This window comes from Pelophylax lessonae, assembly GCF_965119305.1.
Source record: "Pelophylax lessonae genome assembly, chromosome: 2".
Taxonomy (NCBI): Eukaryota; Metazoa; Chordata; class Amphibia; order Anura; family Ranidae; genus Pelophylax; species Pelophylax lessonae.
Window position 1 is genome coordinate 542,288,863 of NC_138769.1, and position 23,387 is coordinate 542,312,249.

At 38.4% G+C, this 23,387-nt stretch overlaps 1 protein-coding gene across 2 annotated transcripts in view; it reads right to left on the reverse strand.

Annotated features, from left to right (window-relative positions):
* ENOX1 (ecto-NOX disulfide-thiol exchanger 1) overlaps positions 1 to 23,387 on the reverse strand; it is a 321,535-nt gene that overhangs the window by 128,665 nt on the left and 169,483 nt on the right. For both annotated transcript variants that reach the window (XM_082245942.1, XM_082245941.1), the window contains exons 7-8: positions 17,560 to 17,772; positions 6,365 to 6,471 (exon numbers count right to left, since the gene is read on the reverse strand). In XM_082245942.1, coding sequence (XP_082102068.1) covers positions 6,365 to 6,471; positions 17,560 to 17,772 — 320 coding nt within the window. The remainder of the gene's footprint in view (positions 1 to 6,364; positions 6,472 to 17,559; positions 17,773 to 23,387) is intronic.

Here is a 23,387-nt window from a genome sequence, read left to right on the forward strand (position 1 = left end):
GGTTACACTTGAATATTTGACAAAGGAGTCTCATTTGTGCTCATTTTCTTACGTTCAACAACATTGAGGTTTTCCACAATAAGAATTTTAAAATATATCTGCAAATCAGGCCATTCTTTAACTCTCACTATGCCCAGAGACCAGAGAAGGCTCACTCTGATTTTAAACGTATATGTCTTTCTTTCTCCAGGGACAAAGGCACCATCTCCACCTTATATAGTTAAAATAATGGTCTGCATCTTTTGGGTAAATCCTCCTCAGTTCAATGGGATTTAGAAACCAATCTGGATATTTCTGCTGAAGATTGGTTAGAAATGCTTTCCAATAAAAAGTGCACACTCTATAGATTAAAGAAATGGTTATTGAGCTACATACATGATGGTATCTTACCCCTGCTAAGTATCTTACCATTTTCCCAAAGGTTCAGGAGTTCTAGTTTGTTCTGATTGGGGCATGTTTCTCCATACCTTTTGGAGTTTTAAGGCTTTAAAACCTATTTGGCAGAAGGCTACTATCAAAACAGCTCAAATTACAGAGATACAACTTACACTGATTTTACAAATGTGCCTCTGTTACCAACCTATTTGATGCTCCAACCCCATGCCAGAGATTGGCCCACACCTTATTGACCCATTCTTGCATTTTGAGTGTGGGGACAGCATAACTGAATGCAGTTCATTAGGATCAGTGGAAGACACTTTTTCGGATGTGTTTGGAGGTATTTTTTGGTTTCTAACCTATTTTTGGGAGGCTGCACTGTGCGTATTTTTACATTGCGTATTTTCTAACAACGTTTTTTATTTTGCTTCTTGATTTTGGGAGCGTGATTGATTTTATAATAAAAAATAAATAAAAAATGTAAGTTGTGATATATGTTCTATATACATACTTACATATACTTATATATACATACATGTACGTTTTGCTGTAATTTCTCAACTTTTTTGTATCATGAGCTCTAATAAAAATAGTTGGTAATCAAAAAAAGACATGCAAAGTAATTTTTTCAGGAACTAGCTGGCAGGGTTGAGGATAATATATATGTGTAACCTAGGTATCTCACTTACATGGATTTTTGTCTGCTATAGAGAAAAATGTCAATAAAAAGTGTAAAGATAATGTGCAAAGTACAAGAGCCCAATAAAAGTCGATTCGATTTATGTTTACTATAGGTTACTATGCTTTGTCTAGTATTTATTTTGTTCCTTCACGAAAGGAACAGAACCTTAACTGCAAAGTGACTCAGCATAACTAATCAAAATTCATGTAGCTGAACTGAGCCCAGTAAACAAGTACCTTTTGTGCTGAACCAAATGCTTACTGTCGATTGCTAGTGAATAAACCTATATATCTGATTTACTAAGCCCAATAACTTTTTATTTATAACTTTTTATTTCCCAGATAGTTATTTATAGTAAATTGCTCTTGAACTGAAAATTAAATTGAGGGTGATGTTTTCATATAAAGTTGTGCTCATAAGTTTACATACCCTGGCAGAATTTATGATTTCTTGGCCATTTTTCAGAAAATACGAATGATAACACAAACACTTTTCTTTCACTCATGGATAGTGCTTGGCTGAAGCCATTTATTATCAATCAACTGTGTTTACTCTTTTTAAATCATAATGACAAAAGAAACCACGCAAATGACCCTGATCAAAAGTTTACATACCCCAGTTCTTAATACCGTGTATTGCCCCCTTTAACATCAATGACAGCTTGAATTATTTTATGGTATTTGTGGATGAGGCTCTTTATCTTCTCAGATGGTAAAGCTGCCCATTATTCCTGGCAAAAAACCTCCAGTTCCTGTAAATTCTTGGGCTGTCTTGCATGAACTGCACGTTTGAGATCTCCCCAGAGTGGCTCAATAATATTGAGGTCAGGAGACTGAGATGGCAACTCCAGAACCTTCACTTTATTCTGCTGTAGCCAATGACAGGTCGACTTGGCCTTGTGTTTAGGATCATTATCATATTGGAATGTCCAAGTACATCTCATGTACAGCTTCCGGGCTGATGAATGCAAATTTTCCTCCAGTATTTTTTGATACCATACTGCATTCATCTTGAATTCTGAATTCTGACCAAATGTCCTGTGCCTTTGTAGCTCATACATCCCCAAAACATCAGCAATCCACCTCCATGTTTCACAGTAGGAATGGTGTACCTTTCATCATAGGCCTTGCTCACTCCTCTCCAAATGTAGCGTTTATGGTTGTGGCCAAAAAGCTGAATTTTGGTCTCATCACTCCAAATGACTTTGTGCCAGAAGGTTTGAGGCTTGTCTCTGTGCTGTTTGGCATATTGTAAGCGGGGTACTTTGTGGCATTTGCGTAGTAATGGCTTTCTTCTGGCGACTCGACCATGCAGCCCATCTTTCTTAGAGTGCCTCCTTATTGTGCATCTTGAAACAGCCACACCACGTTTTCAGAGAGTCCTTTATTTCACCTGAAGTTATTTGTGGGTTTTTCTTTGCATCCTGAACAATTTTCCTGGCAGGTGTGGCTGAAATTTTAGTTGGTCTACCTGACCGGGGTTTGGTTTCAACAGAACCCCTAATTTTCCGCTTCTTGATTAAAGTTTGAACACTGTTGATTGGCATTCTCAAATCCTTGCATATCTTTTTTTATCGCTTTTCAATTTTATACAGTTCAACTACCATTACCCGCAGATCCTTTGACAATTATTTTGCTTTCCCCACGACTCAGAATCCAAAAATGTCAGTGCCGCACTGGATGAAAGGGTCTGTCAGGAATCCAGAAACTCATTGACCTTTTATACACACACACTATTTACAAGCAAACAGATCACATGTGAGGATGGTTACCTTCAAACCCCTTTGTGTCAACTTGTGTGCATGTTATCAGGCCAAAATCACCAGGGTATGTAAACTTTTGATCAGGATCATTTGGGTAGTTTCTGTTGTCATTATGATTTAAAAAGAGTAAACACAGTTGATTGATAATAAAAGGCCTCAGCCAAACACTAACCATGAGTGAAAGAAACGTTTTTGTGTTATCATTAATATTCTCTGAAAAATGGCCAAGAAATTATAAATTCTGCCAGGGTATGTAAACTTATGAGCACAAATGTAATACACATATTTAGGAGTTGACACATATCCAAGTCCAAACTAAAGGGGACAGTAACTAATGATATGTCAATAACTTTAAAATAGCTTTGCCTTATTTTAAGGTATTTATTTAAAACTGTATTATTTAGAAATACAAATTATGCATATTCCAAAGCTAGTAAATAATTTACCTGTATAAACAACACATACCATTGTGCATGAAAACACAGTTTTTCTGCACCTGTTCTGCAATGGCACCAAAAAAACTGTTGTTCTCTATGTGTTCTGTTCACACCACAACCCTTGGATAACGTGTAGATTATTTCTGTGCAGGAATCTGCAACGTGGATGAAATTTTCTGCGTGGAAAAAACTGACGTGACATAAACACTGTGGTGTGAACAGGGAACATAACTGATGTCAAGGTGCATAAAAACTCACTGCAAAGGGCATGAAAACTGATGTAAACTCATATCTCCGCAAGTGAAATCTGCATGGTTTTCCCATCAGTTTTTATGCATGTATGTTGTGAACGAGCCCTAAAAGACTATACTTAAAATTAATTTTTATTTCCATCATCTTCCACACTATTTTTAATTTTTTCCTATAACTGACATATTTTTTTTAAGGTTTCCAGGTACACTTTGCTTCTGGGTAGGAATTAAACTGGTACAATTGTTTCCAACATACAGAATAATTAAATTTTCTCAGGATTTGGCTGGCAAGTAAACTTGGCAGCTAATATTATTCTAAAGGGAACCAAACAACAATTAATGTGAAGTTATCACTCAATCTACAGTTTTAACACTAATAGCTTCTTCTACAGTGGACGCAGCCCATGAATACAAGTTAAATAAACCTGTCTTAGTTTAATGAGCAATCGTTTCCTGGCACTATTTTGTTCTACTGCTCTTTTTATTGCAGATTCCTTTAGAAATAACAGTAGATAGTTGAATTATTTAATCAAACGCATTCTATTTACAATATATTAACACTACACATCTAGAATGACTCATGCTTAGCCTATGATAGCCCTAAGTTCAGTCACTGAAAGAGAATATGTTTCTTAAGGCCCCTTTCACACAGGCGGACTGTTCAGATCTGCCTGTCTGTTTTTTTGGCGGATCTGAACGGTCCCCCCAATGCATCTCTATGGGGAATCGCATGTCAGCGGACATGTCCGCTGACATCCGTTCCGATCCGTCAAATCTGGATGGATGGAAACCCTATTTTCCATTCGTCCAGCGGATCGGAATGGATGAGAACGGACCGACGGTCCGTTCCCATCCGATTTACCCCATAGAGATGCATGGGGAACTGACAGCTGTGTCTCTGCACACAGCGTGGAGACACAGCTGTCATCCTCCTGCTCAGCGGGGGATCGGCGGGTCGATCCCCCGCTGAGAAAAATGGAATTCGTCCGACGGACGGATAGTGTGAAAGGGGCCTAAGTTGTTAGATTGCTGTGAGAGACGAGGGTTTACAAAAGGGTTTCATTAGATAGGGAACTATAAGCACAGCTAGCATATCACAAACATAGGTGGCTCAAATAATTTAACAAACTGCTCAGCCCAGATTTTGCAGCAGAAAAGTTAGTAGTATGGTTTTAAATGGGTGTCTCAAACATTAACCCCAGAGTAGCTTCTTTAGGCACTCCACCACTAAGGCAAACATTGCAGTAGGTTATCTACCTCAATTCCAAATTTACTTCTGCAGATATTTGAATACTATAGTTGTGTACTTTACAACTGAAACAAATATTTATACTGCAGCGCAATGAGCCCAACTGCCACCAAATACCATTGTAGTCTTCTTGACTCCTGGGACTATAAGTTCTTAGGAAAAAAAGAGTAGATGAAAAGCATGGCTTATGACTGATAAACAACTACAATTTATTATACCGCATAAGAAGATGATATACATAGAATGTTTGTAAATGAGGGTGTAAGAGAGAGCTAGGAAGTGAGACTGGGAGAGGAAAGGTTTTAAGAAGACAAATGTGTACAGGTCCTAAAAATAGTAAAAATGTTGGTCAAGGAAAAAACATGTTGCTTTGTTCTTTAACCCACTTACTGCTGCTATGTAATTGAAACTCCCGAGAGACATGTATATTAAAGCATACTTTATAAACATGTTCTATAGAAACCTTTCTTCAACAGAATCAAAACACACAGTACTTACCCACTAAAACACAGGCTCATAGAAAAAGCAATTGCTGAACAAGAAATGGAAACTGGGTGACCATAATAAAAAGTAAAGCGTATAACAAAATATACTCAAACATATCAATATGAAGGGTAATAATAACATGCAGGCACAGACATATGCAGATGACACTCAAGTGCTATAATAAACATATCTTTTACATTTAAAGGTGCAGCCTCAACATGATAAATCAATTCAAATATTGTTTCTGAGTGAAACCAGTCCTTAGCCAAATATGAGAAAACGGCATCATCACAAGTAGACCGTAAATAGGCACATGATTGTGTTTAATTGCCAAGATCCATAAATTATATGAAATCGGTTGATCAGTCAAATTAGTAGGAAGGTAAATAGCAATCAATGTAGGTTTGTAAAATGACACAGTTTATAAAGCTATGTTTCAACATAACAAAATTATAAATTCATAAAAGAAAAAAAAAAATACAAGCACTGAATTGGGGAAGTGGGGGCACAGTTGTTTGAGACCCATAGAAGACATAACCTATAAAGGAACTCTTGAAAATGCCTCTGATTTTGGTAGTAGTTTATCAGAACAAACATGTTTTACTGAAATATTGACTAGGTTGGCCCATGGCATAAGGACAGGGCTTATACAGGTGTCATTTTGTAGTTTTATGATTTTTAGACATACTAAGGATCCCGGAAGTACATGGACATATGAAGGTCACAACTAACTACTTTATATTTATGAAAGTTTCAGAAAATGCCATTTAAGACTAATAATTTGTAAAAAACATATGAGACTGCATCTTTGCTAATCTGCATATGTGTGCAATGTTATCTTATGATGATTTCATTACCACATTATCATGAATACACAAGCATTCAACCTCACACAGTCAGCCGAAGGCTTTATTATGCTCTCACAAACCTGATTTGTTTCCTCTATCCTCAGGTCACCCTCCAGCATAGAATAAGCAGCTAAATTTATGTGCAGAGCATCTTAAATGCCTTAAACCCACCTTCATTTCCTACTGAATCAAGCACACCGACACTCGCTTCTCAACCACTCACTTTCTTTGCGATGAGAGTGATGGATTAAATTGTAAGAAAGGCACCCACCTCACAATGCTTCCGCCAAATGTCAATATTCTTGCGCTGAGCTTTCGAGAAATGGTCCCATGCTTTTTGTCTGGTGGAAGCGTTGAAAACGGCCACAATCTGCTCAACTTCAGTGAACAGGGAAGTCAAACAAGACAAGCAATTTATGTTGTGGTCATTCCAGAGAAAGCAAAACAAAGACACATGTGAGTTCTATGGATCATGCCAAGACACATCACCCATAGCCACTCAGTCATGTGTCTTTAGTACTTACATGTATAATTGTTGCAACTGTGTCCGTCAAGCGTGGAATACTTTCATTTACATACACTTAAACACTTCACACTACAATCTGTTAAACAGTGATTAGCTACAGAAAAAAGTCTCATTAATTAATCAGAGTCAAGTGCAGTGACATCCATTTAATCATTATTTTCCAGACTACAAAATTATTTTGTACTTATTGTCCCTCACATATCACAGTATTTTAGTGTGCTTCTTGATTTCATGCGTGATCACCAAGGATCAATTTATCATCAAATTCCTAACAAGCAATTACATCCAGGTATTGCACACTGACCACACCTTAAACTGAGATTACTAGTGGTTGTGTATGTCTGGGTGGTATAATAATGTCCTTATAGACAGAAACTTGTTGCAATTAAACCCTGTATATAATTTATAATTTCATGTAATGAAAAAGCAAAAAAGTTGTGCTACACAAAGGTACTTTATAAAATAATACTTAAAGTGGAAGTTTAGCCTAAGAAGATCTAACCAACTACTCGCAGACACATTCTAAGACTAACCTATCTAACCCTGTAAAGCAAAAATTCCTATGCATACCTTTTCTGAAGCCGATCTGGTCCGGTTTCCAGCAGCGGATGCTGTTTGCAGGAGACAGCTGACAACGGCTGTGAAATGCCTGGCTAGTGACATCACCCATAGACTTACTATGGGGCTTCCATTGTTGGCAAACTCCCACACACAGAAGCCACCGCTGACAGCTCAGCGTGGGACCAAATCGGACCGGCTTCAGAAAAGGTATGTATAGTGATTTCTTCTTTACAGGGCTAGATAGGTTAGTCTTAGAATGTAGCTGCCAGTAGATTTAGAGTTAGTATTAAGGTGAACTTCTACTTTAAACTTACTCATACCTTGTGCTTTACTGAGAATGAGTTACTATGATTATTAATGTTTGAACTATCTTAGTTCGTATTTTTAATTTCTAGTAAATCATTTTAAGAAAAAAAAAAAAAACTGATGTAGGTGCTAACTAATGAATGTTGCTTTTGTGCTTTTGGGTACTGGTATGTGAGGAGGGCAAACTAAAAATGTCCATCATAAGTTCTCAAAATATAGCTAATGTGGAACAAATTATCTCTTGACAGTGCAGTGTAGAAAATACAATTTCGCAAAAGAAGGCAAATTGTGCACTGTCTGCAGCTACCCACCACATCCGCAGCATTACAGGTACAGCATCTCACAAAAGTGAGTACACCCCTCCCATTTTTGTAAATTTTTTATTATATCTTTTCATGTGACAACACTGAAGAAATGACACTTTGCTACAATGTAAAGTGGTGAGTGTACAGCTCGTATAACAGTGTAAATTTGCTGTCTCCTCAAAATAACTCAACGCACAGTCAATAATGTCTAATTTCTAAACTGCTGGCAACAAAAGTGAGAACCCCTCTACGTGAATATGTTCAAATTGGGTCCACAGTGTCAATATTTTGTGTGGTCACCATTATTTTCCAGCACTGCCATAAGTCACTTGGGCATGGAGTTCCCCAGAGCTTCACAAGTTGCCACTGGAGTCCTCTTTCATTCCTCCATGATGACATCACGAAGCTGGTGGATGTTAAAGACCTTGCGCTCCTCCACCTTCCGTTTGAGGATGCCCCACAGAGACTCAATAGGGTTTAGGTCTGGAGACATGTTTGGCCAGTCCATCACCTTTACCCTCAGCTTCTTTAGAAAGGCAGTGGTCATCTTGGAAGTGTGTTTGGGGTGGTTATCATGTTAAAATACTGCCCTGCGGCTCAGACTCCGAAGGGAGGGGATCATACTTTGCCTCAGTATGACACAGTACATATAGGCATTCATGGTTGCCTCAATGAACTGTAGCTCCCCAGTGTCGGCAGCACTTATGCAGCCCTAGACCATGACACTCCCACCACCATGCTTGACTGTAGGCAAGACACACTTGTCTTTGTACTCCTAACCTGCTTGCCACGACACCCGCTTGAAACCATCTGAACCAAATATGTTTACCTTGGTCTCATCAGACCACAGGACATGGTTCCAGTAATCCATGTCCTTAGTCTGCTTGTCTTCAGTAAACTGTTGCGGGCTTTCTTGTGCTTCATCTTTAGAAGATGTTTTCTTCTGTGACAACAGCCACGCAGACAAATTTGATGCAGTGTATGGCGTATGGTCTAAGCACTGACCGGCTGACCCCCCACCCCTTCAACCTCTGCAGCAATGCTGGCAACACTCATATTTCTATTTCCCAAAGGCAACCTCTGGATATGATGCTTAGCACTTGCACTCAACTTCTTTGGTCGACCATGGTGAGGCCTGTTCTCAGTGGAACCTGTCCTGTTAAACTGCTGTATGGTCTTGGCCACTGTGCTGCAGCACAGTTTCAGGGTCTTGGCAATCTTTTTATAGCCTAGGCCATCTTTATGTAGAGCAACAATTCTTTTTTTCAGATCCTTTGCCATAAAGTGCCATGTTGAACTTCCAGTGACCAGTATGAGAGAGTGAGAGCGATAACACCAAATTTAACACACCTGCTCCCCATTCATACCTGAGACCTAATGAGTCACATGACACCAGGGAGGGAAAATGGCTAATTGGACCCAATTTGGACATTTTCACTTAGGGGTGTACTCACTTTGTTGCCAGCGGTTTAGACATTAATGGCTGTGTGTTGAGTTATTTTGAGGGGACTGAAAATTTACACTGTTATACAAGCTGTACACTTTACATTGTAGCAAAGTGTCATTTCTTCAGTGTTATCACATGAAAAGATATAATAAAATATTTACAAAAATGTGAGGGGTGTACTCACTTTTGTGAGATACTGTATGTCTGATATACACTCTACGTCTCTTGTGGGTTTGGACAGCTGAATGATGACCTACATGATAACAATCATGTATGTTAACTCCCACAAGGAAACTAAGCAAAGAACAGCTGCACAGAACAGACGGCAAAAGTCCTTGGTACACAGAACACATTTCTCATTAAGCAAGGCACACGTACAACCATTTTTCTGAATGAGAATGGTATTTAAACTTTCCAATGTTTTAACATTAGGTGTTCAACTGAATAGACAATTAGCAATTTCTTCCCTGGTAGAGGCCTAATGAATCTTGAGTTAACGTTTATGAAGGACTATGCGGTAGCCTGGCAGCTGCTTTATCAACTGCAGCACCTATCGAACAGGCTGCCATAGGTGGACAATATGTTAATCATGTATTGCTACACTCAGAAGCCATTCTTTGGGAAACTGTAAGCAGTAAAGCATCATGTAATGGGCACAAAATGATAATTTGATTCTCTCAGAGGACACATTTAGGAGACTGCATAACAAACTGTAACAGCCCTTTTAAAAAATGAATATTAAAACAAGTAAATTTGGGGGCAAGCACAGAATAGTGGAGGGACAGGAGGTTTCCAAATAAAGTTGCAACAGTAAGTTTGCTGGAGCAAATACTGTATAACCTTTGTTTTCACAGCACAATGTTAAAGCATTTGTTACCCCAACATGTCATATTCCTGATATGTACCTGCTGTACAATGTACTTGTATGAGAAAGTATCCTATTCTCTTTGTAATGCTTCTTTTATGTGAAATCCCGGATTTTCCTGCCAGTCCCACTGCTTTTCTAGTAAAAACTGACCACACTGAGCAGGAGAGCACAGCGTGGTCAGTTCTCTAGTTATGCCGGGAACTCAGTGTGCTCTCCTCCAATGATCAGACTTGTCCCTACATGCCCCCCAGCACAGCCATTCACTGGGAAGCTCAGTGTGCTGTTGCTTCTCCTCCCCAAGCTCGTATGCAGCTGAGAACAATGTGGGAATGTGATCACTTATTTAAAAAAAGGGAAAAAAGGGATTTAGAATTTTTTTTTATATTTCTAAAAAAAATTTTGCCTTTAATTTCTATGTTAAACTGAATGGGTTGTTCTACAAGGTGATTGATTAGAATCACTTTAAATGTTATTGAAGCCCCAGCACAACTCCCCCTTGCTCTTTTGCAAAACTACAAACCCAAAATTCAACATTTTATGGACAAATGTCTGAAAGAGACATTACGGACAATTTAAATTGATATTAAATAACAAACATGTCATACTTACCTGCTCTGTGCAGTGATTTTGTACAGAGAAGCCCCGATCCTCCTCTTCTTGGGTCCCTCGCCGACACTCCTGACCCCTCCCTTCTGCCAAGTACCCCCAGAGCCAAAGGCTCCCGCTGCTGTCTCAACCAATGAGGAGGGAGTGGGGCTCGGGTAAGTATAAGGGGGGCAGGGAGGCTGCTTCACAGAGAATGCATGAAGGTAAAAAACCTTGAGTCTTTAAAACCACTTTAACACATAAGGCGTACTATGGTCAGCAGACTCTCCTAGATCAAAAAAGATCCAGCAACACAACAAAATCTTACTGTACGAGGCTAGCTTTTATGTACTTTTCACAGGTTCATAAATAAGGTACCCTAATCTGTGTTGCTAAATTGAAAGGGTAACTAATAAGACTATGCTCAATTAAAAAAAAAAAAAAAAAATGCACACATTTTTGCAGGAAAAGAAAAATGTACATGTAACGTTTTCTTTTCTCAAGAACCTACAGAGCATTGCATCTGTGATCAGTGGATTGTGGCTGCAGTGCCAGGCTCCTGCAGGCTCTTCCTTCATCTCTCTGCCTGTACCTCTGGGGAGCTGAGGAAGTGTCAATGGACTATGAGTGCGGTGATTACCATAATTAAGTTCTATTGAGAACTCCAATAGTTCTCAATAGAACTATAATAGACGGCTCTTTATCCATGTCATCAGCTGTGTCCAATCACAGCAGATCACATGTAAACACAGAAAAGCTGGTTATTGGCTTTCCTTTCCTCACACTGACAGCGTGTGAGATGAGGAGAACCGATTAGTGGCATTTCCTCACAGTGGGGACCTGCACTGATTATCTGTGCAGCCCCAACAGTGCCCAGCAGTGATACCAGTCAGTGCCCATTGATGCCAATCAGTGCTGCATTTCAGTGCCCATCAGTGCCACCCTGTATGTGCCCATCAGTGCTGCATATTAGTGCCGCCTATCAGTGCCACCTCATCAGTGCAGCCTATCAGTGCCTGTCAATGCAGCCTCATCAGCACACACCAGTAAAGGAGAAAATTTACTTTATAACATTTTCTAACAGAAACTAAGAAAAACTTTTGTTTCCTAAATTTTCAGTCATTTTTCATTTTTTTTTAGCAGAAAAAAAAAATCAGTGGTGAATAACTACCACCCAAAAAATTATAAAAATTTAATTCGGGAACAGCATTGCAAGACCGTGCAATGGTCATTCAAAGTGTGACAGCGCTGAAAGCTGAAAATTGGCCTGGGCAGGAAGGGGGTGAAAGTGCCCAGTAGGCAAGTGGTTAAAGCAACTCTGTTGCTAACTCCATAAATGACTCAATAACACTAAGCAGCAAACCTGGAAGCTCATTCTGGAGCCTAGTGACAGAGCAAAGGTTTAACTTACTGCTCACCTTTTGCAGGCTGCTTTTAGTTTTATTCCATTGAGTTAGCAACAGATCACTTGAATTGGTTAATTACTGTTTATTTGCTGTTATTAAAGGGAAACTCCAGTCAAAAATGAAATTATTCCTATTAATAGTATGTTAAATATCTTTATCTTCGAAATTATTCATTTTCTGGCTAGCTGCTTGTGTAGTTTAGAAAGTCGTATCTAAACTAGACATACAGTTTCTTCTTATTCTTCACCAACAACTTTATCTCCCTTTATCTGAATTTGCTTATCTGTCTTGAAAGTTTAGAAGGATACAGATCAATTTCAATTGCTCACTACGTGTGAGTACGGAGTTTTAGGCTCCGTTTCCACTAGTGTGGCTTGTCATGCGACTTTAGACACACAAAGTCACATGACAAGTCACAGCCCATTGATTTCAATGGCACCCGTTCTTATCTATGCGGCTTTGAAAATCAGCGACTCTGAAAAGTTGCCTGCACTATTTTGATACAACTTTGATTCAGAGAGTGTAAAGTTGGATCAAAGCTGCACTCAAAGTTGCACTCTGAACTGCACATCTTAAGAGTCGCACCAGTGGAAACTTAGCCACTGGGCTAGAGTGCAAATTTGGAGTGCAGCTTTTATGTGACTTTGAGTGCAGCGGTGATCCAACTTTACACTCTCTGAATAAAAGTCACATAAAAAGTTGCATCAAAGCAGTGCAGGTACCTTTTCAAAGCTGCTGATTTTCAAAGACGCATAGATGGGAACAGGTGCCATTAAAATCAATGGGCCGGGACTTGTCCGGGAAGTCCAGGTGCGGTGCGTTCCACAGACTCTAACCGGAAGTGATGAAAATACACTATTAGCTCCGCCTGGAAGTTCTGGTTAGAGTCTGTGGAACGCACCACATCCGGACCTCCTGGTTTTTCATGCTGATCCATAGGCCGGCTTGCTGTAAATGCATTGGAATGGTTTTATAATAAAGCTTATCATACTTTTATGCACTATGGGCTATCGTTCTTCATGTCTCCACATGTGAAACAAGTTTTAAAGGAAAGGAACTCCACCGTATATGAGCCACAGGTCCACCGCTACAATACAGGGTGATACTCGGTTGTGGATCCCAGGTCTGCTGTCCCTAACAGTGGTTGTTTTGGAAGTGTTCTTCCCCCCAGAGGGGAGAGCTCTCTGATGAGTAAGGCACTATAGGGGGAGCACAGCTTGTGGAACACCAACAACAGACATTGAGATTTTTGGAGCACTGTAGTTCACATATGGTAAGGCACAGCACTCAGCACTTTTAAAGAGCACTGGAAACTTTCTTTTGCTCACGGACTAATTTTTATTTGATATATATATATAATTTTGGTCACAATAATAGATATTGCATGTTTGATATTTGCCTTATACTTATAAGTTTGATTGTATTACTTTGAGTTTTCACATCCATATTTAAGCACTAAGTACTTTTCTTTATATTAAGGTTAAAGAATATAACTAAAGCAGCGTCCTACCCACTATACACCTTTTTTTCACTCAACTACGAAAGGTTTTTTGGGGAGGCAGCAGCTTTTACACAGCTTTTCTAGTTTCTTCTAACATTGCGTGGAACCAAACCCCTCTCTCTCTTGATACACATAGGTGTTTACAGGTGAATTTGAAGAGGAGCGTTTAGAGGCAGAACCCCCCCCCCATCACGTGGGCTTACAGAAGAGGAGTGTTTTAGTAGAAAACCCACCCAACTCACGTAATTGCATAGATAAGTTCCTAAATCCTAGGCATGTTTAGAACTTGAGCATCAACTAACTTCAATAGTCAGAATAAATGAATATTCTGGCCAATGGAAGGCACAAACACATGGCACGCCTAATTGTGTTTCCAAAACACTGCTTCAGGCGCATTTTCCGGCTTCTCGTCCCGTGGAACACAAGGCATCCTCTGGGACGGAGTGCAGACCTGGAGGGGTTTGTTTGTGCACCCCCCCCCCCCCCAAAAAAAAATTTTGTTTAGCACCAGCCTCAACTAATCCTGTGCGAAATACCTTTCTGAACTGACCTCAATATCTATAGCCTAGGATTGGAGATGACTACGTTGTTATGAATGTTCTTGTGAAAACCAGAAATCATAAAGTTGCAGGATATGGGTTGGAAGAAGGATCCATATTTACATATGTGTTTGTGACACTGTTTAATGGTGGCATTTAATGTTTCGGTAGGTGTAAACTAGGCTGTGCTCAGCTGTGAAAAGCCTTTCCGCAGTTGGTGATTTACCAAGTCATACTCTAATTATTATTAAACCATGACCATGCAATACTCTAGTGTTGTGTTGTCAATTACAGCATAGTAAATGCTCTTCAGTCACAGCACAATCCACAAAGCACAGAACACTCTGTCTTCAGGGGGAAGATGAAAACATCCAACTATTTTTTCTTCCCAGTACAGACAAGACATATTGAAGATAAATAATTTGATTCTGACATTAATGCAAAATCTAAGACTCGAAGATTTATGAGATTTAGTTATTTTAGCATAGCATCACCTTTCTGTCTTTTAATCAGAATAATTTGTATAACAAACATGTAAAATCAAGTCACCTATGCTTAAATGAGAAAGTAGTACTCTGTTAATGCACCACAATTGTGTTGCAGTATGGATTATTTAATCTTATAGGAGGTATTTATTGACAGATGAATATGTAAAATTTAATTGACTTATGTATCAGGATGGAAACGTTTCTTTTTTTAACAGTGCAGAAAATCTTGTGCCAGACTTGGGGTCTATAAGAAAAAAATGTGATCCATGACATTGCCTGCCATCTGTTTTAGTAAAGTACTTTAATGGCTTTAATGGTAAAAAGATGCTGGGAGTACAGTCTCAATAAAGTATATGGGTAGTTATAGTACAGACACTGCACTGGAGAAGATTTTTGCACTGAGAATGTAAACAACTGAGAACACTTCTGCAGTCACAGAATGGGAAGCACACACTTGTGTGGGTGGTTATGTGTGGAGGGATTCCAGCTCAGAACTGGGAAATAGGGGGGTTAGTTTATTTTATTTTTCAGAAAACTGAACGGAATTCGTGTAAATATTTACTAGGTTACAGAGAATATTTAGAAGTGTTAATTGTGCCTAAGCAGTATCCTATAAAAATGTACATTTTGCCTTGAGTTCCTTCTTAAAGGTTAAAAGTTGGCATGTAAATGTGTCTATGCACTCCTGTACCTACAGCCTCATAGCTTTATATGTGCAGTAAGATCTAATGCACTGCTGCCTCTGACTGACCGAGTGTGATGTCACTACTGTACTGCTCATTGTTCTCCTTGCTGGAGGATCTCATATGAGAAAGCAAAACCCTGCCTCTACCAAGGCATAGCAAGTAATGGGGGGATGTTCAGTTTAAGGGGGGCCAAATGAAATACTGATGACTAGTCCTTTGACCTCTGCTAGTCTTTTCTGGGCACCCCTTTCAGAGTTCAGTTCCTTTTAAATGGTCAGTTCACCTTTTCACAACAAATGAAAATGTGAACTAACTCCCCCTCACCAATCCAGTCCTTGCTGCATGTACCCTATGTGATCCCTATCTTTCAATGCCCTATACAGCTGGTATAATAGTCTGGCACTTTAAAACTTTACTAAACAGCATTGGAGGCTGTATAGTAGTATATTGCTAGCAATGGCAAGCGTTCATTGCTGATCACGCTGTTCAATCAGAATCTCTTCTTTGTTCCCGGACCATCATCCCAGAAGAAAGGAGCTTCAAAAGAATTCATGTGGTCAGTGTGGTCACATGACCAGATATAACCAATGAGTGCTTGCATTGTTTGCATTATGCTGTTACAGTTTCTGGCCTTGTACAGTGAGTTCTTAAAGTACTGGACCAATATACCAATTACAGAGAGCATTAGATGATTGGGATAACATAAGGCACATGGAGAGAGGGCCAGAGGGACAGGGAGAGTGCTGTGAGTTAGTTCACCTTTCACTTTTTTGTGAAAAGGTGAACTAAGCTTTTAAGGTTTCCTATATGTATGTAAACATACATACACATCAAAAGGGTCTTATTTTGCAGCAAAGATGGAGCACTATTATAAATGATACATTTTAGTTTGAAGCAAAATGAGTATTAACTTTTGGCTTGCAGTGGAACACAGACATAAAAAGCCTGCAATACTCAGAGTAGAGAGTTCAAACAAACTTCACTGAAAAGAAGTCGCACACATTTAATTTGCTGTTGTATTCAAGTGCACTTTCAATACATAGATACTTCAATGTGATATATACATCTTATACTTCAGACACAGACTTATAAATCAATAGAACCCTCAGACTACTTTACCCTGCCAGTCAGATGCATTTTAGCCTTATTAATGTAAAAGCTGAGCATCTAAAAGCCTGTTCCTGAAATTGCATTCACAGCATTATTATATTGATCTAATGTCAGCTGGGAAATTAAAACTCAGCTATTAGGACTCTCAAGGCCACACAAATGCTGTCCATAAGTTTGATACCATTGAGAAAGATAGGCTTTCGCAAAAAAAACAACAGGAAGGCTAGTAGTAATTATTTAAATATATATAACACCAACACTATAACTGTGCTATAAAATCTATACCAATCTCTTAGCAGTTAAATTGATTGGTTAGGTGAGCTTGCTGCTTTCCACTTACCTTGCAAGTAGCACAATTATCCTGCAACTTATATTACTTTGCTAGATTAGGTATATCTATTCAAAAATGCTAATAATGCTATTGTTTAAAGGGGAAATAAAAATAATTAAAACAGGAGGGTTAGCACTCCTGAATTGCTGTGTAATAACTTGTAGGCTCCCCACCCAGTTGATGTTTGCAATAAGAGTTTTATTCACCCATTCCCATTAAGACATATTTTTTAGGGTTGTGCCAAAATATTAAATACTGGGTAAAATCTAGAAATTAACGGTTAGAATTTAGGAAAATTCTGTAAAAAAGGGAGAATTTTGAAAAATAAATGGAGACTTGAAAACTGGAAAAATTGAATAGTTTCACTATTAGACAAAAGGGTTTCAAAGTTGGAACTTAATCAGAGCTGTACAGAGTATCTTTGCCTATCTGCCAACACAATGGAAACGTTTTGTATTAAAAAGACAGCTAAAGTTCTTGAACGGGGACTTAAACTGTTTAAAGTTTTTGTAGTGTGAAGTTTTTTTTTAAATGCTTTAAATGAGGTGTGGTCAGTATAAACTGGATAGAAAACCAGAAATTAATACATTTCATGTACTTTAATCTGACTACATTAAAACGTGTCACTGATTGCTGGATGCGCTGCACATGATGAGGACATCACTCAGTTGGGATATCATGCGATCCGACAAGACAAACTGCACTTCTGGCAAACCTTACCTTTGGTCAGTTGCTCACCTTGATGTGGGCCCAAATATATAGTTACTTACCCCAGAAATTATGAAAATGAAATAAAAAGGTACTTACATTGGGTAAGAATTCCCAGCAATTCTGTTTTGTAGATCTCCCTGGCTTCCTCCATTTTCTCTTCATGTGTTGCTTTTTCATTTATCAGTCGTCTAACATGACTATTTGCAGACTGCACCATTGAGTAGAACTGATTTGCTGACCTTCGATTGACTTCCCCTCTTTCTATCCAGGTCAGGAGGACAGTGATAGCCTCTGTGAATTTGTTGTCATCTGAATAGAAAGAAGAACAAGGAGACCTGAAAATTCACCATATTTTTACTTCTTGTAATTGATTATATAACCTGTCAGTTTAGTGCAAATATTGTTTTGTATTGATCAACATGTTAACAGATGCTCAAACATAATTCAAAGATTAAAAGACAAGTTCACCTTTTATAAGAGGTTACACACATGTTCAGGATGTAACATGTAACATGTTACTGCTGCACCTGCGCCAAGCCCCCCCCCCCCCCTCCCCAGTCCTGCTGTGACAGCAGGTCGGGGATCTTCTCCCAATGCCTGATGTCACAATTTTAAAAAAAATGTGGCCATGCGGCGCTCTGCCCACCCAGCCACGTTATTCATTCACAGAGTCCTGTGAATGGGGGAACTACAAGTACCAACACCCTTGTCGGCTATTGGCTTGCAGTTTTCAATTAACTGCCAGGGTGCTGTTGAGTGCTCTAGGTAGTTTATTGATGTTTCCACTCAGTGTGTAAATGCCTGCTTGTATGAGGTACACGCAGACAGCTTACACAGACAGTCTGCAAGAGCCCTGCATTGCACCTGCAATCTGATGATAATAACTTTACAGACTCCCACTAAAAAAATATATTAAATTATTTTTTTTTACCTGCAACATTATGTGCATGAATTATCTTTTTTTTAAAAGGTAAACATGCTTAAGAGCCGGTTCACACTACCACGACCAGAAAGTCGCCCCATGAAGGAGCGACTTTTTAGCGCGACTTTAGCGTGACTTTGAAGAGACTTAAATGATAGGCGACTTTGTCTGTGGGGAATGCCTGGGTAATCTTTTTCTTCTTCCTGGAAAGTCTGATCACAGTCGCTTGAAAATAGATAAGGATTCGACTTAGAGGAGACTCCCACTGAAGTCTATGTGCACATGTCGGATAGAGGTCGCCTCAAAGTAGTACAGAAACTTTTTCTGAAGTCGGAGTGACTTCAGTAGTGCATATTAAGACGGCTCTTATTCATTTACATTGAATTTGTAATGACAAGTGACTTGGGGCGACTTGAGGTCTCACAAGTCGAGTCCGAAGTCGGAGTAGCGTGAACCGGGTCTTAAGGTGTGTGTAAGCTCAAACAAGAACACTTCTCTCTCTGGATAATCCATTTGCACACCTGGTATTTTCACATTTATTGTCAGATTAAAGAAAAAATAAACTAAAATATTAATTCAGACTGTCAAAATCACACTAAATGTATTGTAATGTCAGCCTTTCACAGTGTTAATTCTGAAGCATATTGATTGGATACACAGTATCTCATAAAAGTGAGTACACCCCTCACATTTTTGTTAAAAAAACATTTTGTATGTACCTGCCATTACTTTAAAAACATGAAGTCATTATTAAGCTCTTTTGAAATAAAAACCTGGAAATGTTTCATTACTTTTTTAACATCACATATTTTACCCATGGTAGTTCTCTAAACTATATAAGAAAGGTATGTTTAGAATGAATAAAACAATTTTGCACAAAGGATGGCAAATATTATTTGTTTCAAATATATTTAATCAAATGCAAAAATAAATAAATAAATAAATAATGCTAGACTGCTATACTCCAATACAACATATTCACAAGCAGCAACTAAAACTCTTTATTTTATAATGTGCATTCAGCAGCTGCTACAATATTTGGCACATGCATACGGTTCCTACTTAAGTGGAACAAAACACAGAGACAACCTTTCACATGAAATCTATTCCATCTATAAAAGCTGGCACAGGTTTCCTTTAGGGAGACACTAACCTTCTTAAACCAGGTCAATAAGTAGCAAAGAAACTCAGTGACCTAAGTAAACTGGGACACCAGAAAGTTCCATATAATGCTTACAAAATCTAGGATATCATATGCTTTGCAATTAATTTAAACAAACAAAAGAAAACAGTATTCTACTCTTATACCTCTGACACCAATTGCCTCCATTACATTCTCAGTGAAATATTACATTTTTACCTAGTAACAGTATTCTACAGTAATAATAAAGCCATAAAAGAGTTTTTGATGATGAGCTTTACATTAGGCCAAGGAAGGGAACATTTCAGATGGAACCATGCTTTTTATACAGTACTTCTCAATTTTGTTTTATGTTGTTAATTTGTGTTAATCTAACTACAATTTTACAGTTTAATCTATAAGACAATGCCAACCTGAAATCTGGTTTTAAGGCTATTGACGATTCTATATAAATGTTAAAATAAAAAAAACATTCTCATTATTTACACTCAGAAGAAGCCATGTTGCTTCATAAGGTGATATAAATATTCCTGTACCTCAACAACTCACCAGGAAATGCAACTATTAATGAGGCATGAGACATTTTTGGGAAAACTTAATTTAAAAGTGTACAAAAAAAAAGGGTGCACTAAGCAGAAACTTATAGCAGTCAATCAAATTTCTATTTACAGTGGTCATGTGTTTTACAAGATGATTTCCAATTGGTTACCATAAATGATGGTACATTCTACAACATTGGTGCTCTATGGACTGCTTGCTGCATGGGTGAGTAGTTTAATAGATAAATACCAATTCAGAAAAGAAATGTCTGCCTCCACTGCATGCATACATGATAAAATAGACCTCTGTTTCCTAAATCTACTTCATTGGCCATTTTATTTGGAATTTTTTTTAAAGCTGGAAACCATTAGATAGTAAGTAGAAAAAAAAAAAACATTGTTTATTTCAAAAATTGCCAAATGCAAGCAGAAAGATTATCTTACAAAAACTGAGAAAAGTGAACTGGCATAGTGTAGGTTGACCAGATTTGGCAAAGAAGAACATAAAAGAGCCTTGTTGTGTAAGTAATTAGGTACGCAAATTTTAAACGTTCAAATAAAAAAAGAGCACTCTGAAAACATTTGTGCTCTTTATAATGCTATAGATTTTACTATACAGGTGCAGCTCATAAAATTAAAAAAGTAGGAAAAAATATTATATATATATATATATATATATATATATATATATACACACACACACACACAAACAAACACACACACACACAGTATCTCACAAAAGTGAGTACACCCCTCACAATGTTTTAAATATTTTATTATTTTCATGTGACAACACTGAAGAAATTACACTTTGCTACAATGTAAAGTAGTGAGTGTACAGCTTGTATAACAGTGCAAATTTTCTGTCCCCTCAAAATAACTCAACACACAGCCATTCATGTCTAAACCGCTGGCATCAAAAGTGAGTACACCCCTAAGTGAAGATGTCCAAATTGGGCCCAAAGTTTTAGTATTTTGCGTGCCCACCATTATTTTCCAACACTGCCTTAACCCTCTTGGGCATGGAGTTTACCAGAGCGTTACAGGTTGCCACTGAAGTCCTCTTCCACTCCTCCGTGACAACATCACGGAGCTGCGCTCCTCCACCTTTCGTTTGAGGATGCCCCACAGATGCTCAATAGGGTTTAGGTCTGGAGACATGCTTGGTAAGTCCAACACCTTTACCCTCAGCTTCTTTAGCAAGGCAGTGGTCGTCTTGGAGGTATGTTTGGGGGTGGTTATCATGTTGGAATACTGCCCTACGGTACAGTCCCTGAAGGGAGGGGATCATGCTCTGCTTCAGAATGTCACAGTACATATGTCTCTCAAAGTTGATTTTGGCCATTTTGATTTCGTATTTACTTTTCTTATTTGCCTCCTTGCATTGCTAGAAAGCCAATACTGTGCCCTCTGATTTATATTTCTTGAAGGCCATTTTTTTCCCCCTAATATGTTTTTTAACATTACGGTTTAGCCAGCCAGGTTTGGCTTTGTCTCTTCTAAATGTATTTCCCATAGGAATGCACTGCGAGATGCATTTGTTTAATATGTTCCTAAAGCATTCCCATTTTTCCTCCGTGGTCAGTGTTCCCAGGGTTTGGTCCCAGTTTACCCTTTCCATCATTGAGCACAATTTGGGAAACTTTGCCCTTCTGAAGTTTATGGTTCTTATGTTCCCCACTTGCCTTGTTATATTGTTATTTACGCTAAATGTGATCATCCTGTGATCGCTAGAGCCCAGGTTGTCCTGGACTCCTACCTCCGAGATTAGGTCTGGGTCATTAGTGATCAACAGATCCAGGACTGCATTTTCTCTAGTAGGAGAATCCACCAACTGAGCCATGTAATTGTCCTGTAAGGTTTCCATGAATAGACGGGCCTTCTGTGAGTGTGTAGTCCCCTCTTCCCAATCAATGTCGGGATAATTAGTCAATATCTGGATAATTAACTTTTGTGAGATACTGTGTATGTATATATATATATATATATATATATATATATATATATATATATACACGCGCACACACACACACACACCCCCGTCACCCGTGCATCTCATGAAATTAAAATATCAAAGTTAATTTATTTCAGTAATTCAATTCAAAAAGCGAAACTCAAATATTTTATTTAGTTGCATTACATACACAGAATGATATATTTCAAGCATTTATTTCTTTTAATTTTGATGATTATGGCTTACAGCTAGTGAAAACCCATAATTCAGTATCTCACAAAATTTTAATATTACATAAGACCAATAAAAAAAAGAATTTTTAATACAGAAATGTTGGCTTACTGAAAAGTATGTTCATATACAGTACAGTATGCACTCAATACTTGGTCAGGGCTCCTTTTACATGAATTACTGCATCAATGCGGCGTGACATGGAGGCGATCAGCCTGTGGCACTGTTGAGGTGTTATGGAAGCCCATGTTTCTTTGATAGTGGCTTTCAGCTCATCTGCATTATTGGTTCTGGTGTCTCTTATCTTCCTCTTGACAATAACACACAGGTTGTCTATGGGGTTTAGGTTAGGCAAGTTTGCTGGTCAATCAAGCACAGTAATATCATGATCATTAAACCAGGTAATGGTACTTTTGGCAGTGTGGGCAGGTGCCAAGTCCTGCTGGAAAACAAAATCAGCATCTCCATGAAGCTGGTCAGCAAGGGGAAGCATAAAGTGCTCTAGAATTTCCTGGTTGAGGGCTGCGCTAACTTTGGACTTGATAAAACACCATGGACCAAAACTAGAAGATGACATGATCTATAAAGAGTCCTGCGAACAACCTCCCTATCTCAGATTTTTATATAATGCTGCAAACACTTCACTTCTCATAAAGTGCACAGTGCCAAAATCATATAAAAATAGTGTTGCGCAAAAATAAAAACCTATAACAATGTTATTAAATTATAAATGTGAATTACATGTGGGTCTCAGCCCTTATGATATGGTATTATAGCCTATATGCTTAGGACATCACATCATAAAATCCAGTGCTGAGAAATAAATATTAATATTAATATAGTTATGGTTTTATTAGGTTACACATCGTCATTTATATAAGTAATTTTTATTAATTAAGAAACAAGGTGAATATCAACATATGTTAATCCACACAGACAGCGCTCATGAACAGTATAAAACACAGCTCTAAAACACAACTCTGCATTAGCAAAGCTCTCACTATAAACAAAAGAGCAAGATGACAGAGTCCAAAATTGTGTCAACAGTCCATCACCAACTACGTTTTGAATGGGGTCATGGGGAGGAGACCACACACCACATCTGTGACAGTTGATGACCGTATGCCTCCACCTCAC